Below are 13715 nucleotides of genomic sequence, written 5' to 3'. Positions count from 1 at the left end.
CACCAAGATGGGTCCCGCCCTCCTCATGAATATTTGCATTCTGGCCATTGTAAGGCCTGAAACTGGAAGAATTACCCCGATTATCTGTGTGTAAAACCCATCCAAATTCAGCCAAGCCCTTTGGAAAACAATTTGCGTCACATGTGCCCGCTAACGACTCCTCAAAATGTAATAGTGTTTCTCAAAGACTCCACCTATGTTAAGCCAATGTGTTAACCAAAAACTCCTAAGGTGAAGACTCACACGCAATAGCAGAGAAAAACCAACATCCCGACCAAACTAAAGCCGAGGAAGCCTTATCCTTTATCCCTGTGCCCATCCCACAGAGCTGCAGGTGAGCAGTCGGAGAGGCAGCAGCCAGCACGAGGGCCCGGCCACTGCTCAAACTCCTGACAATTCCCTTCTCCTGGACAGTACAGGACAGTAAGATGTTAACTGAGCTGAAGCAGCACGTAACTGGAGATACTCTAAAGAAAAGGAAACCCTAATTTACAGCCTAATTTTTGCACCCATTACCAGGGACTATTCATCACTGTGCCTCTCTGAGAAAAGCATCAAAAGCTACACAAGAATGCAGACAGAGTGAAGTCAGTCAGTGTGACTTTCTACCTAGAATACCTTTTATACTATTTTAAGTATTTGCTTTGTTTAGCCTTTAACATAAATTAAAATTATTCAAGCCTTTAACATAAATTAAAATTATTCATCAGGTAAGGTAGTAGAAATGAACTAATAATTACAACGAGAACAGTTTAAGTAAATCACTAAATCAATCTGAAATACACTTCTCAAAACACTTTCAAAATGTTTATTTTTACATCTCATTTAAGCTGCAATCCAAATTACCAAAGCAATCATCTATTATTTCACCACGTATTCCTGAGGTTCCCTTTCTGCAGTGATACAGACAAATCGTTTTGACACAAACACAGCTTGAAAGCTCAAGGCATTAATGCAGAAATACAAAGAAACAAGCCATGAAAACGCGGCTACATCGTACTCTGCCATTCTAAAGCGGTATGACAAACGCACAAAGCAAGCAATCTACTATGTGCATGATAAAAAAGTGCTAATTAAAGACATTCTAATTTCATTTTTCAGGTACCATCACCTAGAAGCTACAACAGAAATATCTGGTATATAGTCTGCAAAGACAGCTGATAGACAACATTTGAAGCAGAATCTTGATTAAAGACCAGGAATGTTTGCTTTGAAACACTCTAAGGTTGCAGTTCCCGTGTCACTGGACTAAAAATTACATTCCTTACAAATACTGGTATCAATCTGCATATGATGGCAAAAGCAATTCTCTGATAGTTCAAAATGCAACTTTAAAAAATTTTAAACTTAGGTAGAGCCGCTCAATAGCAGCCTTGTTTTAATAGAAAATTTAAACTTGCGTGGAAGTCACGTTATTTTTTCTGGATGAAAAAGTACCACAAATAAGGCCTTATCAGAAAACAAAATAAAAATCTTTGCATTATTGCAGGCCATTTTTCTAGAGGAGCAGTTTCTCGTTATCCCGTTCTAATACAAGTTTCAGAGAAGGGGGGGGGGGAATAAAAAGAGAGAGAGAGAAAAAAAAAAGAAAATAAAAAAAAGACGTTAAAATGCTTTTGTATTTTGGCGAGGGTGAGCGAGATGCAGTAAAGCAGCTGGGTTTCAGAAGGCCGGAAGGTGCCAGGACCTTCTGCCATGAGAGCGCGGCCAGGCCGCGCCGCAGCCCCGCAGCTCGGGCAGGAACAGCGGATTTTCCTCCGGAGCCTGCGCGGGTCCGGCCGCGCGCCGGGCCCGGCCAACGCTGCTTTAATGCCTCTCTCCGGGCGACTGCACAGAAATATTAGATTTGAAAAAACAATAGTAAAAAAAAAAAAAAAATCCATATATTTTAATAACAGGGAAAAAAAAAAAACACAAAACCAAAACAATTAAAAAAAACCCTAAAAAACTAACAACGAGGAAAATTTAAAAATACACGAGCCCCCCCAATTTCGGCACGGCGAGCGCGGGGCCCGGAGCGCCCCGGCCCGCGGCCCCCCTCCCGTGACGCAGCGCCGAGCGGGCCAGAGAGGGGGGGGCGGCCCGCGGGACCCCCGCGGGCCCGGCGGGCGGGGAGGGGCCAGGCGGGCCCCGCCGAGCGGAGCGGCTTTATCGCCGCAGCTCTGCCGCTCGGGTCGATGCCGCCCGCGCCCCGCTGCCCCTGCCCGCCTCCCCGAGCACTGCCGGAGGGCGCGGCGGGCGCGGCGGCGCGGCCCCGTCCGGAGATGGCGGAGGGAGCATAAGGCACACTGGGTAAAAGCACATTTATATACGAACCTCGCCGAGAAATTTTCCAACAATTCCTCCGTTCCGACCACCATGCACCAGGACAGGAAACGGCAGCTCGGCCACCGCCCGCCCACCCGGCCACCGCCCTGCGCCCCGCGGGCGGGGCCCGCCGGCTCCGACTCCGCCGCTCCCATTGGTCGCGCCGCGCGCGCCGCCACCGCCTCCGCCCTCCATTGGCCGCCTGCGGGCCGCGGCGTCGGCGCCCATTGGCCGCGCGCCCGCGGCCCCCACCCCGCGGCTTCATGGCTTCGCGGCTGTGCCGGGCGCGGGGGCCGCCGCCATTTTGTGCAGCGGGCGGCGAGGAGCCCGCGCGCCAGCGGGGAGCGGCGCCATTTCCTGCCCTCCCCCTGGCGGGCGCCGCGCGCGCCGGCCAGCGCCTGAGGCGGCGGGGACGGGCAGCGGCCGCCGGTCCCCGGGGGAGCGGATCCAGCCTCGGCCGGGAGCATCCGCGCTCCCTCGGGCCGTGCGCGGGGCCCGCGGGGACGCACGGCCGGCCGGGGACAGTGAGCATTCTGCCCTTCTCTTGCCGGCCTCCTGCCGCAGTATCTCTGGTTGCCATTCCAGCACGGCTCTGAGGGAGAAGGTCGCTGTGCTTAAAGCTCTGCTTGAGAGTGTTTATCCCTACGTGATTTTTAGGTATGGAAACGTGTAATAAGTAGTCCAACAGCTCCCAGTTTAAGGCAAGCGAAGCGTGTTACGGTTAATGCTGTAGGTGATTTTTCAGAAAACCCTGTTGTGCAGCGAATTATCCCCACTGACGAGAAACTAAGCCCAGCTGTGATGGACTTAATGCATCTTCCTGAACATGAGAGATGTAAAAACATTTACGTTTTGCTCCAGAATAATTGTTCGAAATTCTTGCAGTCCAAAATCACTGCAGTTGTACAAAAAGCAAAAAAAAACGTACTCCCAAACAAGCCTAATGAGCAGCAGTTTTTCTTTCTTAATTTACTGTTTCCTAATTGTAAGCTTTAAGCCAGGTGCAAGCTGCAGCCACCAAGTTCTCAGCAGCGAAATGCCAAGATAAAATCCTGTTTCTGATTTGCCAACTCCCCTTGTCTTAATGGATTATTTATTAATATCTCTGTAAAATACGACATCTTTCCTGTTCTGAAGTGTTTGCTATAAAAAAGCAGATATACATAAATCAGTGACACACCATTTAAGATAAAGCTAAATGTTGATTGAAGTGACTGATAAATCAGCAGCAGACAAAGCTTTTTTCACGTGGCTCATTCTGGGTATGTAGAAAGTTCCACAGAGAACCCATAAAACTTACCAGGTATCCATTACTAGGCATAATTAAAGCGCCTGCATGTTTATTGGGAGGTAGACAGTAATTACTCCACTGCAGACTTGATTAATCTTGCAGTAGCAGTCCTAGGCTATAGGAGATTTGAACAGGGCTTTGCTGTACTATGCTAATACATACGAATAATATTTGAAAACAGTGATTAAGGAAAAAAAATTAACTGAGTATGTCAGCATTTTAAAAAACTGCCTATTTTTTATATTTAACACAGTTGAAGAGAACTCTGGTTGTGGCTAACATTTGTTAGGAGAAATATTTTTGAGAGGGAAATACAAAACCTGAGAGCTGTGCAACTCAAGCATGACTATTGTAAGGGTACAGCTACATTCAAAACACCACACTGAAATAAGTGAAGATAAAGATTTGCTTTAGATCTTTATTAATCCAGGGAGATCTTCCAGAATAGAAAAAAACCAGAGGCTTTAAATTTCCCAGCTCTTCCTTTAGAGTTGCATTATCCTTGAAAATAGAATGGATAAGTGCAAGTTCTAGGAGGAAGATCAGTTTTTAATTTGACATAAGTGTATCACTGAAATTGATATATTGCATCACAAAATGCACTATCACCACCAACAACAATGCAAAATTGTTTTGCAATTTATATAAATACATTTCTTGGAGCAAAGGAAAGCAAATTCTAGATCCATTCTTAAAAAAGATGCTCCTTGCTAACCAGTCTAGTGACACATAAAAGCACCCTTGAAGTAAGACTGTATTCCTCACACCAAGATAAAATTCTTCCCTTGACTTGTGACTTGAAAAATATAATTGTTCCAGAACTGACAATAGCATTAAATCGGTGATTTCCCCTTATTTTTTTGTCATCTGCTTTTATACGTGAAGCCCTCTCACTGCTGCTGTTACATCCTCTGCCACGAGGCCCAAAATGGCTCATCTGTCCTCAGAGGTTCTCATACATTTTTAGGATGTATGCAAAGGTAAGCAGATACCCAACAAGCAGATGTTCAGAGATGATTTGTCAAACTGGGTGGTCTGAAGGAATGCACAGAAGGCATGCTGGAAGTATGTCTGTCAGCTTTTTCTACAAAAATAAAAACCCTGTCTAGAGATTCCCTGGGGGCTGGAGCACACCTGGCCACACCCATGAGTTACAGTCACAAACCCCCAAATAAGTTCTGCTCTGTGCATCACCTAAATACGCACAGGAACTACCCTGGCTCTCACACCACCACGAGGATGGATATTCCCATCCAAGGCTTTATCAGTCAGGCTTTTTCACCTCATGTGCTTTGCTTTCCAGATGTCCCTTTGGTACTGGCGTAGGGCTCAGTGTCCCACCTTGGCCCCCCGGGTGCAGGGAAGCGTTTGCCGGAGCAAGGCAGCCAAAGTGCAGAGGCTGGAAACCCCTCCTGCTGCCTGGGAAGCACCAATGGAAGGCAGAACGTGGGCTGGGCAGCTCAGCAAGGAAACCCCAAAGCACCACCAAATCCTGCTACTCTGCTGATGCAAAAAACCACACCACACAGACCAATTTTCTGAAGACTGCATTTTGAGTATCATAATATATATATATGTGCATTTCATTTTTACAGATAAAAACTCAGTTTAAACTGTATTTAAATTTGGAGGCTTACATTAAATTAAGGTAGCTTGTTTAATATCAATTGTAACAGCAGGTGACATTTTTATATAAAAAACAGCCTAAAGAAAAAAAAAAAAAAAAAACACAACCCAAACATTTGATTTAAAAGACCTGACACCAATGATCTCAAGGCAAGATCAAATGCCAATGGATTTTGCTTTTAGGAAAGGAAAAGGGGGCATTTAAGCCAACCCATTCACAGCCTCTCCCTGCTGGCTTCTTCATACAGTGGTTTTGATAGTGGTCCCAGAGGGAACTGTATTTTGCCTCTCTAGCTAAAATACTAGTTACTATAGCAACTTTGAAGGAAGAAATTGTGGCTTCAAAACTGAAAGATTGGCAAAACTTCAAATACACTGTCTGGATCAGGCAGACAACAGCACACACTAATGCTGCAAGTGCAAAAAGAGGGGGAATGAAATGCAGTAGTGCACCTGCACCTACCATGAGCTGGAAGAAGAGTATTTTTGCACACCTGGGGAAAAAAAAACCCTGTATCTATATACCATAGCCCAGATCAGCCAATGACACTTGTTTTTAATAGACTGCAGACGTAGATATTTCACCCATACACTTCAATTGACCTTAAGAACTTCACATCTCATTTACCTGCTTTAGAGAGGATAACTTTTCCTTGTGCTTACAGTACACATTTGTTCAATTTTCTAGCTTGTACAGTGGAGATCTTTAAAAAAACAAAGGACACGGAGGGTGTTGCTATTTTTTCTTTAGCAGCAATGAAATATCACTAACCCCCTTTTACACATCCGAATTCAAGTCGCAACCAGAGGTGACCGCACCACAAAGTCACCAGGTACAAAACTGCTAGGTCATTTCAAATTAATAACTTGAAGTTATTTCCCCCAATACATCCCTTATTTTTTATTTTTATAAATAGCAAACATTTTGCTATTTTTTGTACATAGGCTAGCAGGCTTGTTTCAATATGAAAGTGCTAATTCATTTACAGATTTATCAGTTATGTAGTGCTACATAAAGTGTCCAATATTCTACATATGAACAATCTTGATAAATGGAAATGATGAAGATTAAGTAAGGCTGATTACCTCATCTTATTTACATTAAAATAATAGACACCCAGTAGTAGGGATAAAAGGGAAAGAAAACTGGGCAAATACTCCTACTGCCACAGGTGTAAAAATTAGGTCTGCCTTCTAGCTTGTACTGTAATGAGACATTTTAAATAGTCCTGCAGCCCATATCTAGGGTTTTTTTTTCCTCAGAAAAAGAAAAGCTGCCTTCATGACATCCCCTCTTGATTTCCGATCTCCAAAGTGTGTCATTTGAAGCTTTAAATTCAGATTCTTCCTATCTTCAAAAAAACCTCTGGTTTGCTTTCCAGTATCATGTTGTATAATCAGGTCCCACTTCTGGGGCTTTTGTCCAATCTATTTATAAATTAGTTTAGAGTGAGTTGTAGATAACATGAACCAGTTCTGGAACCACTATTGGGAGGAACACAAGCTCTTCACTACAATCACACAGTAGCAGGAAAAGTGATAATTCAATTCATTCCTGGGGCAGGGCCTCCAAAATTAAATGAAGTTGGCACAACTGGAGCATTGAATTTGTATCCTCCATGCTTTTCAATCATTTTGGATTCTAAAACAAAAAACAAACAAACAAAAAACAAAACAGAAGAAGTTTAATGTGTGTGTAGGGGGGAAGACAGACCGAGATTCCCTGACTGACCACTTTGAGCCTCTCAGAGATTCAGGCTGAACCTGGGGTTACCCAACAAAGGAATCAGCACCCGCAAGTGGAAATGTGCCCGGCCCCAAAGAACAGATGGAACTAAAAACCAAGCTGTGTTAACCTGTAACAATATTTACTTATTTTAACTTCTCAATATTGTTATCACCATGCTTTCATGAATTTGTACTTGAAAAAGCCCACACTTTAGCTTTTGGACATGACGGTAGTTTAGAACAGGACCTGAAATGAATGCTACACTTATAAACTTGGTAACAGGGACACAATGCTTTCTCATTAACATCAACAGACTTTGCAGTCAAATCAGTAACAGAGCACATGTGCAAAAAAGCAGCACACAGATATTGGCTAAATTTTCGGTGTTCCTATCTCAATTCAACAATATAAGCAGAAATGGCCACTGAAGCACCAGAAAAAACCTTTTTACACATACTGCTACCCAAGCAGGTATGTTGGATTTTAGGTTACTAGACCACAAAACATAATTCTGAGGAGAAAACTACCACGTTGATCCACTTTTTCATTTTCAACCAGATCTTAAGGTCTTTAGACATCTGAAGTCCACAATCCATCACTGTGACTACCAGTGATAGTTAAGGTGTCTGGTTTTACCATCCTTCAAACACTGCAGTAGGACAAGGTTTACTGGAAAACAGGTTTTTACAGGCTCTAATACATGGACAACTGAAAATCGGGTTGGTAATTTAGGCTGTACCTTTACTACAATCTAGGATACTGCAGAAGGGAGTTTGTGTTATTCCCAGGCCAAGATAACACTTATTAGTCTCTTATGCTGGTGTTAGAGCTTTCTCCTAAATCAAAACAGTTGCAATCTCTCTGGGAATACAGGACAGCTCCATATTATCTAGCAAATCTGCATTTTGGCTTCTGTTTCTTCGGAAAACAGGTCAGAAAGATGTTACCACAGCTAATGGAGCATGGGGGGAAAAATCCCTCAACAGCTCCACAGAAGACAAATCTCTCAGCATATGGAAATTCTTTTAAGCTACATTAACAAGGGAGAACTGTATTTCAAATCCTTTTAACAGGATGTCCCCATGTATGGTAAGTGGGCTAAATGTAGTATCAGTGTGCTCTGATAGTAGGCAAGAATTTCCCATAAGGATCTGGTCGCTTAAGTTAAACATCACAACTTCTCTGAAAAAAAAATACAAACAAACAAACACACACCTCAAACTTTTTTGCCTCCATAAAATGCAGTAGTTTACAATTACATTATGTAACATCTACTGCTTCACAGGGGTCACAGTGAAACTGTATTTTATAACCATTAAAACTGATCATTCTGGACACAAGCTTTGTGATTTGATTTAGGCTGTTCCCTCATAAATAGTACTTACTAAATGTGTATTCTTACTACCAGTCCTTTTTATTGAAAAAGTTATTAATTTCTCTTTTGAAACATCTGTAGCAATTGCTAACTAGAGGATATGAGGCTGGACTGATCCCTCAACAATCAGTCTGATATATCGGCTTATTCTCAAAAGGGAGAACTTAGAAAAAAAGATAAACTGAATACAGATTTTTAAATCTGTATTATCTGTAACATTTTATAGGCTTAATGATGTGGCTTTACAGATGGTATTACTTTCATAGTTTAGTATTCTCCTACCCATATCACATCTCAGGAAATAATTTATGAACCACTTGATATGTTTGTTAACATACCTGGAGTTCATCTACCTTCTAATCAAATCACATGTTTTCAAATCCAAGCAATTACGACAAATATGCTTTTATTTCCCTGGCCACCTCCCCAAGTGTTTCTACCATTCCTTCCACCTGTGGTATTGCCTCCCAGTTTGTGCATCGCGGCTTTGTGCCCTGACCAATTAAAGAGATTTCAAACAGCCCTGTTTTGATTGAGACATTATCAGCTTGAATTATAGGCCCTTTCGGTATTTTGTTTCTTGAGCACACTCAGGGGCAATCACAGAGCAGAAGGAGGCGTTATTGGTATAAAGGGATGCAGATACCGTGTGCTGCCCGCCGCTGATCTGCCAGGGTTTGCTATGTCCTGCAGCTGCTTTCTTTGTTCTTCATTAAGGCCCTGTGTCAAAGCCTGGTACCACACAGGGTTACGGTTCTGATTGCTGCAGCAGAAAGAAAGCATAAGCAAAGGAAAGCGTTGATTAAAGTGTTCTAGAACGCAAACCTTACTCACTGCCATTTTAGACCGAGTAATATTCTGTTATGGTTACATAATTCAAGACATTTAAACACTAATACAGCTTCTGACCTCTTCCCTTCTGCTATAAATTCATTCAAGCATCTTCCCTCTGCTCTGAAAGTTTAATGACGGCATCTCCTTTTCAAAGAAAGAAATGGTTCAAGCATGTATTGGAAAGCCTGTTTGGAAGTTTCAAACAGGTTTCTAGTTTACAACAGTATATACTGAAGTTGTAAATGGTTGGCCAGGAAAAGAAATACAGTTACTTACTCTGAAAAATTGTTTTAAATATCTGATATTCATCGATAGGGTTGTCTTCATCATCAATAATTGTGGGAATAGCCTTCCAAAGCAGTCTCTTCAGCATCATCTTCTTCCCAGTCCTCATCATCTCCATCTTCACCTGCCTGTTTTGCTAGAATTTCTAGATATTCTTGACCATCTTCATCAATGTCATCTTCATCACTCCCCCAGCTCCTCTGAGTTAATTATAAATGAAAAAAGGGTTTATCTTGAAAACAGCAAAAAACAATTCTTTAGAAATGTGGCTAATTAGACAAAACCGGCAATGGAAGTGGTAACAATACAGTACAGGCTGGAAAGAGGGGAGCTCATTTAACTCAGCCCTGGAAGTCAGTTTTTAAGAGGGAGTGGAAAGTACGTCAGGTGTTTTAAGCTTGACAACTTAAAAGTTGCCAAAATGCATCCAGTGTTCCACTGCAGTGCTTTGTTTTTCAGAATTAGGGTACTCAGAAAAATTCTACAAGGAACTCAGTAACTCCATCGGAAAAAAAAAGAAACACAGAAAATAACATCAAAGGTCCCATCTCCATACCTGTTTCCTCATCTTCTTCAGCTTCATCATCATCATCACTGTCATTTTCATGCTCTGCATGACAGGCATATGCTCTTTCAATCCATTAAATAAAAGGATAAAAGCTGGCAGGATCTGCCCAGCAACTTGATTTAAAACCTGTGGTATTTGCCTCCAGATCAATAAGAGCACACAAGCCAAGCACACACATCTTCTGTCATGAAGTCTACAAAACAGAAGAGTAAAACAGTTGCAAGTTTTGTCATATTTACAAGCAGTCTGGGATACAAGAGTGTATCCCAGAGAATCATCTCCAGAAGTGCAAACACTTACCCCAGGAAACAGTCCACATCGTTAAGCCACTGAGTTATAAAGTGATTGGTGACAGGCCTCCACATTATGGGGAAACGAAGATTTTCCAAAGTATTTAATAGTAAATGAGGATTGTAATACAAAGCAGCTATGGCAACCTGGAGGGCACATGGTTCGCAGTTCACTGGTTTTCACTTCTCTGGTCAGTCTCTCCAAGGCAGCTTCCACAAACAAGGGTATGGCACTGGACAGGGAGAACATTACACATTCAGTGATCAAAAATAAAACTCGTCCTTCTGTACTTGAACAGTGTGGCACATAAACACAGATGGCATAAAACTGAGTCATTTTTAATTGCCAGCAGATACAAAGACAAATGAAAATGTGAAAATATTTAATCACATGGATTTTGTGACATCCTGCACAGCAAATGTAACTTCTGGTTCTATAATCTTGTGCATTAAAAATGGAAAATAAAGAAAATGTATACACTAGGAAGTCCAGAAAAACCAACTTATTCATCTCTCAAATTCCAAGTGCCTTGTGTGCATAATGAAGTTCCTGGTCCCTCTCTATTACATTGACTTGGATTCTAGGAATTTCATTGTCATTCTGCATTATTTCAAAAATATGAGTTCGACAGAATATCTTCATTAGATATTCACTAGAATTAACTTAGAATGCAATTAATTGACTTTTTAGAACCAAGATGCTCCTGAGGTGGCACTCCTCCAGACTCATGGAAACACCAGAGTTTTGCAGAGTCCTAAATTCTGGAGCCAAAGTGTGCAGGAACTCTGCAGTGCTGTCAGTGAGTAACACTGAAGTACAAGACAGGATTATCAGTTGTGCCACACAAAGTGCTCACAACAGAACTCATCTTAATTCATCATCAATTCATACTACACAAAATATTTTAAAAGTATTAGTTTTAGCAACCAAAGTTGATACCAACCTGATCAATGCCACGCCCTTTACACTGAAGAATAATTACTTCTAACAGCTTTGCTGCATGACATTCTGCATCTTCTCCAGCAACTCCTGTAAGGACCTGAAACACAGCCATTACTGCTGGTGCATCCCCTCAAGGAGCATTCTCTATACACTGCTTTGCTTTGAAAAGCTGGAATGAATTTACCCCCTCTAACAATGCCAGCATAAACAGCCATCAGTGAAGCTGCCAGATCTACAGCAAAGGCTCAGTGTGACAACCAGAAACTGAAAACTGCTCTGCAAGTGGGCAAAACTAACCTACATGTTCCAAATATTCAAGAATGCTACGGATGCTGGGCCTACCACAGTTGCTAGCATCAGTAAGTTACTAGCAGTGTAAAAGCATGGCTGCCATTTTGCCAAGGGTTACTTCCATACACAAAAGAAAACCTTTTCTTATGCATTAATGTACTGAATTTTGTAGAAGTTTGATTTACAAAAATGGGATATCTAGTGGAAGACCATGCAATACCTAAAACTTATGTTAAAAATTTACTGTTCTCAGCTAATCACTAAGCGGTCATGACAGGCTAATTTCACATATAACGTTCCAAGAAATTACGAACATCCTAATTGGCCTTGGTTGCAACTTGTTTTCAAAGGCTGGCAAGAGTTACTTGCTAGTATTTATAGAATAGTGAAATAGTTTTTCACTGTAATATTTAAACATCTTCGAAAGAATTACTGGGGAAATACCACAGGCAGCACAGCTGACAGTTCACCAAAGCTCTTATACAGACACCCCACACTATACAGAGTAGAAAACTGAAATCCCCATATATTACTATTAGAGATGATAAATATTAACACACACCTTATCAAAAAAGTATAAAAAGGTTCCTCACATGGTGCTAACACTCTGGAAAGCTGTATATTCTGCATTTTGACTGGACAAAGAAAGCCCCAGTAATAAAAAGTAGAATACAGAAACCCTGCCCAAAGTGCCTGGACTGCGTCAGACCAACCTGCATTCTGCTTCTGTCTTTTTTACCACTGATGTGGCACAAACTTGGGAAAATAACTTCCTTCTCCTGTCCCTTTAGCTTCCTTCCCTACACCCCTCATTTATCTAACAGGTGTCTGCCCTCAGCACACACACAGCAAGTGTTATCCCAGCCACGGTGAGGCTACAAAATCCCAGACAAAAGAATCCACCTACCTTTTGCAATCTGTCTTACATGCCCATGTGCACAGAGTATTATTGCACCAAAAACTACTTTGTTCATTCTGCTTTTGTTGTGTATGATTTATTATTCCCTTCTGCCAAAGGCATCTATCTGAAATTTTGATGCAATCTCTTTAAATTTCTCTGCAATAACTTAGTAATTTGGGGAATCTTAGAGGATGTTAGATTGCAAAATGCTTTAAAGAGCAGATGTCAAAAGCTGCTATGGAATAAAGTACCCAGTTTAACACTTACTTCTTCAGAGATAGCAGGTATTGTTACCACACAGGAATCTACTCACCTTCTTGCACATACTGTAGATCATTTCAAGATATTTTGTGTCTGACAGAAGTGTATCTGTATCAACAGTAACATAATTATGCAAGAGAGGCATCATATCTGTATTAAAAAGAAGGATGATCACAGTTAGGTATCATCTGTGTGCTATTAAAATCAGGTTGAAATCTGTGTATTAATAATTACAATTCTTGCTTAATGTTTGCCAAGGTAAGTGTGTGCAAGTCATAGGTGCCTTAGCAAAACAAGTCTGGTAGCAGCAATAGTAAATAAAAATACTTCAAGTGCAATCTCACTTGAGTGTTTCCTAGCATTCCAGTCATGATGCAATTCACTGTATGGCTGAAACCAATCTGGCTTCCTGATTTATTTATATTACTTACCAGTAAAATAATCAAAAACCATCCTGCTGGAAGACTTCAAACACAAGAGGAAGAAGCTGCCACATTTGTGCAGAAACCTGTTGGCAGGTCAGACTATGAGCCAAGGAAAAGATCTCCTCGTAGAACTCTAAAACAAACAGAGTCTAGGTAAATATCATGCCAATCCCATGAAGTTCTAGAAGTAAGCCAGCAGAAGTACAGATACCTAATACATGCTGCTGCAAAACTGTTCCAATATCACTTGCAAACAGATCCCTTCCAGCTGCTTGGGTAATCTGGGGGGGGGGAAAGAAAAAGGGACAGGTAATGACTATTTTCAATACTTTGAAGTTGAAACGAAACACATTTTAAGATTGTCAAAGTAGTTTCTATATATACAATATAGTTTTTAAGAACAATTAGAAATGTCTCACATTTTAGAGCACTAAATGTGTAAAAGCAGCACTCAGCTAAGGATTTGCAAGATAGCTTTCAATACAAGGTTTTTTGAGTATTGTTAAGAATCTCATTGTAGGGTATTCTTTAAAAAGAAAAGCCTGAGTAACCCTTTGCACCAGTTCAGACCCATTAAAACACTGTAAGC

The 13715-nt window shown here is 41.5% G+C and overlaps 2 protein-coding genes across 4 annotated transcripts in view; both read right to left on the bottom strand.

Moving 5' to 3' along the window:
* The window catches only part of ZNF143 (zinc finger protein 143), a 39705-nt gene extending 37282 nt beyond the window's left edge, over positions 1-2423 (bottom strand). For 2 of the 3 annotated variants that reach the window (XM_058420951.1, XM_040067180.1), the window contains exon 1: positions 2317-2423. The gene's annotated coding sequence lies outside the window, so the exon portion shown is untranslated. The remainder of the gene's footprint in view (positions 1-2316) is intronic. The other variant, XM_040067179.1, reaches the window with a different exon arrangement.
* A 1567-nt stretch (positions 2424-3990) lies between these two features.
* IPO7 (importin 7) overlaps positions 3991-13715 on the bottom strand; it is a 34241-nt gene continuing 24516 nt past the window's right edge. The window contains 19 exon segments of the mRNA XM_040067582.2: positions 3991-6866; positions 8975-9005; positions 9007-9091; positions 9435-9502; positions 9504-9647; positions 9756-9763; positions 10004-10081; positions 10084-10153; positions 10155-10198; positions 10201-10208; positions 10316-10458; positions 10460-10530; positions 10779-10785; positions 11250-11345; positions 12754-12851; positions 13133-13148; positions 13150-13259; positions 13338-13368; positions 13371-13397. Of these exon segments, the coding sequence (XP_039923516.1) occupies positions 6769-6866; positions 8975-9005; positions 9007-9091; positions 9435-9502; positions 9504-9647; positions 9756-9763; positions 10004-10081; positions 10084-10153; positions 10155-10198; positions 10201-10208; positions 10316-10458; positions 10460-10530; positions 10779-10785; positions 11250-11345; positions 12754-12851; positions 13133-13148; positions 13150-13259; positions 13338-13368; positions 13371-13397 (1233 nt within the window). The 3' untranslated portion in view covers positions 3991-6768.

This window comes from Hirundo rustica, chromosome 6 (genome assembly GCF_015227805.2).
Source record: "Hirundo rustica isolate bHirRus1 chromosome 6, bHirRus1.pri.v3, whole genome shotgun sequence".
Lineage (NCBI taxonomy): Eukaryota > Metazoa > Chordata > Aves > Passeriformes > Hirundinidae > Hirundo > Hirundo rustica.
This window is presented reverse-complemented; position numbering and strand designations above follow the sequence as displayed.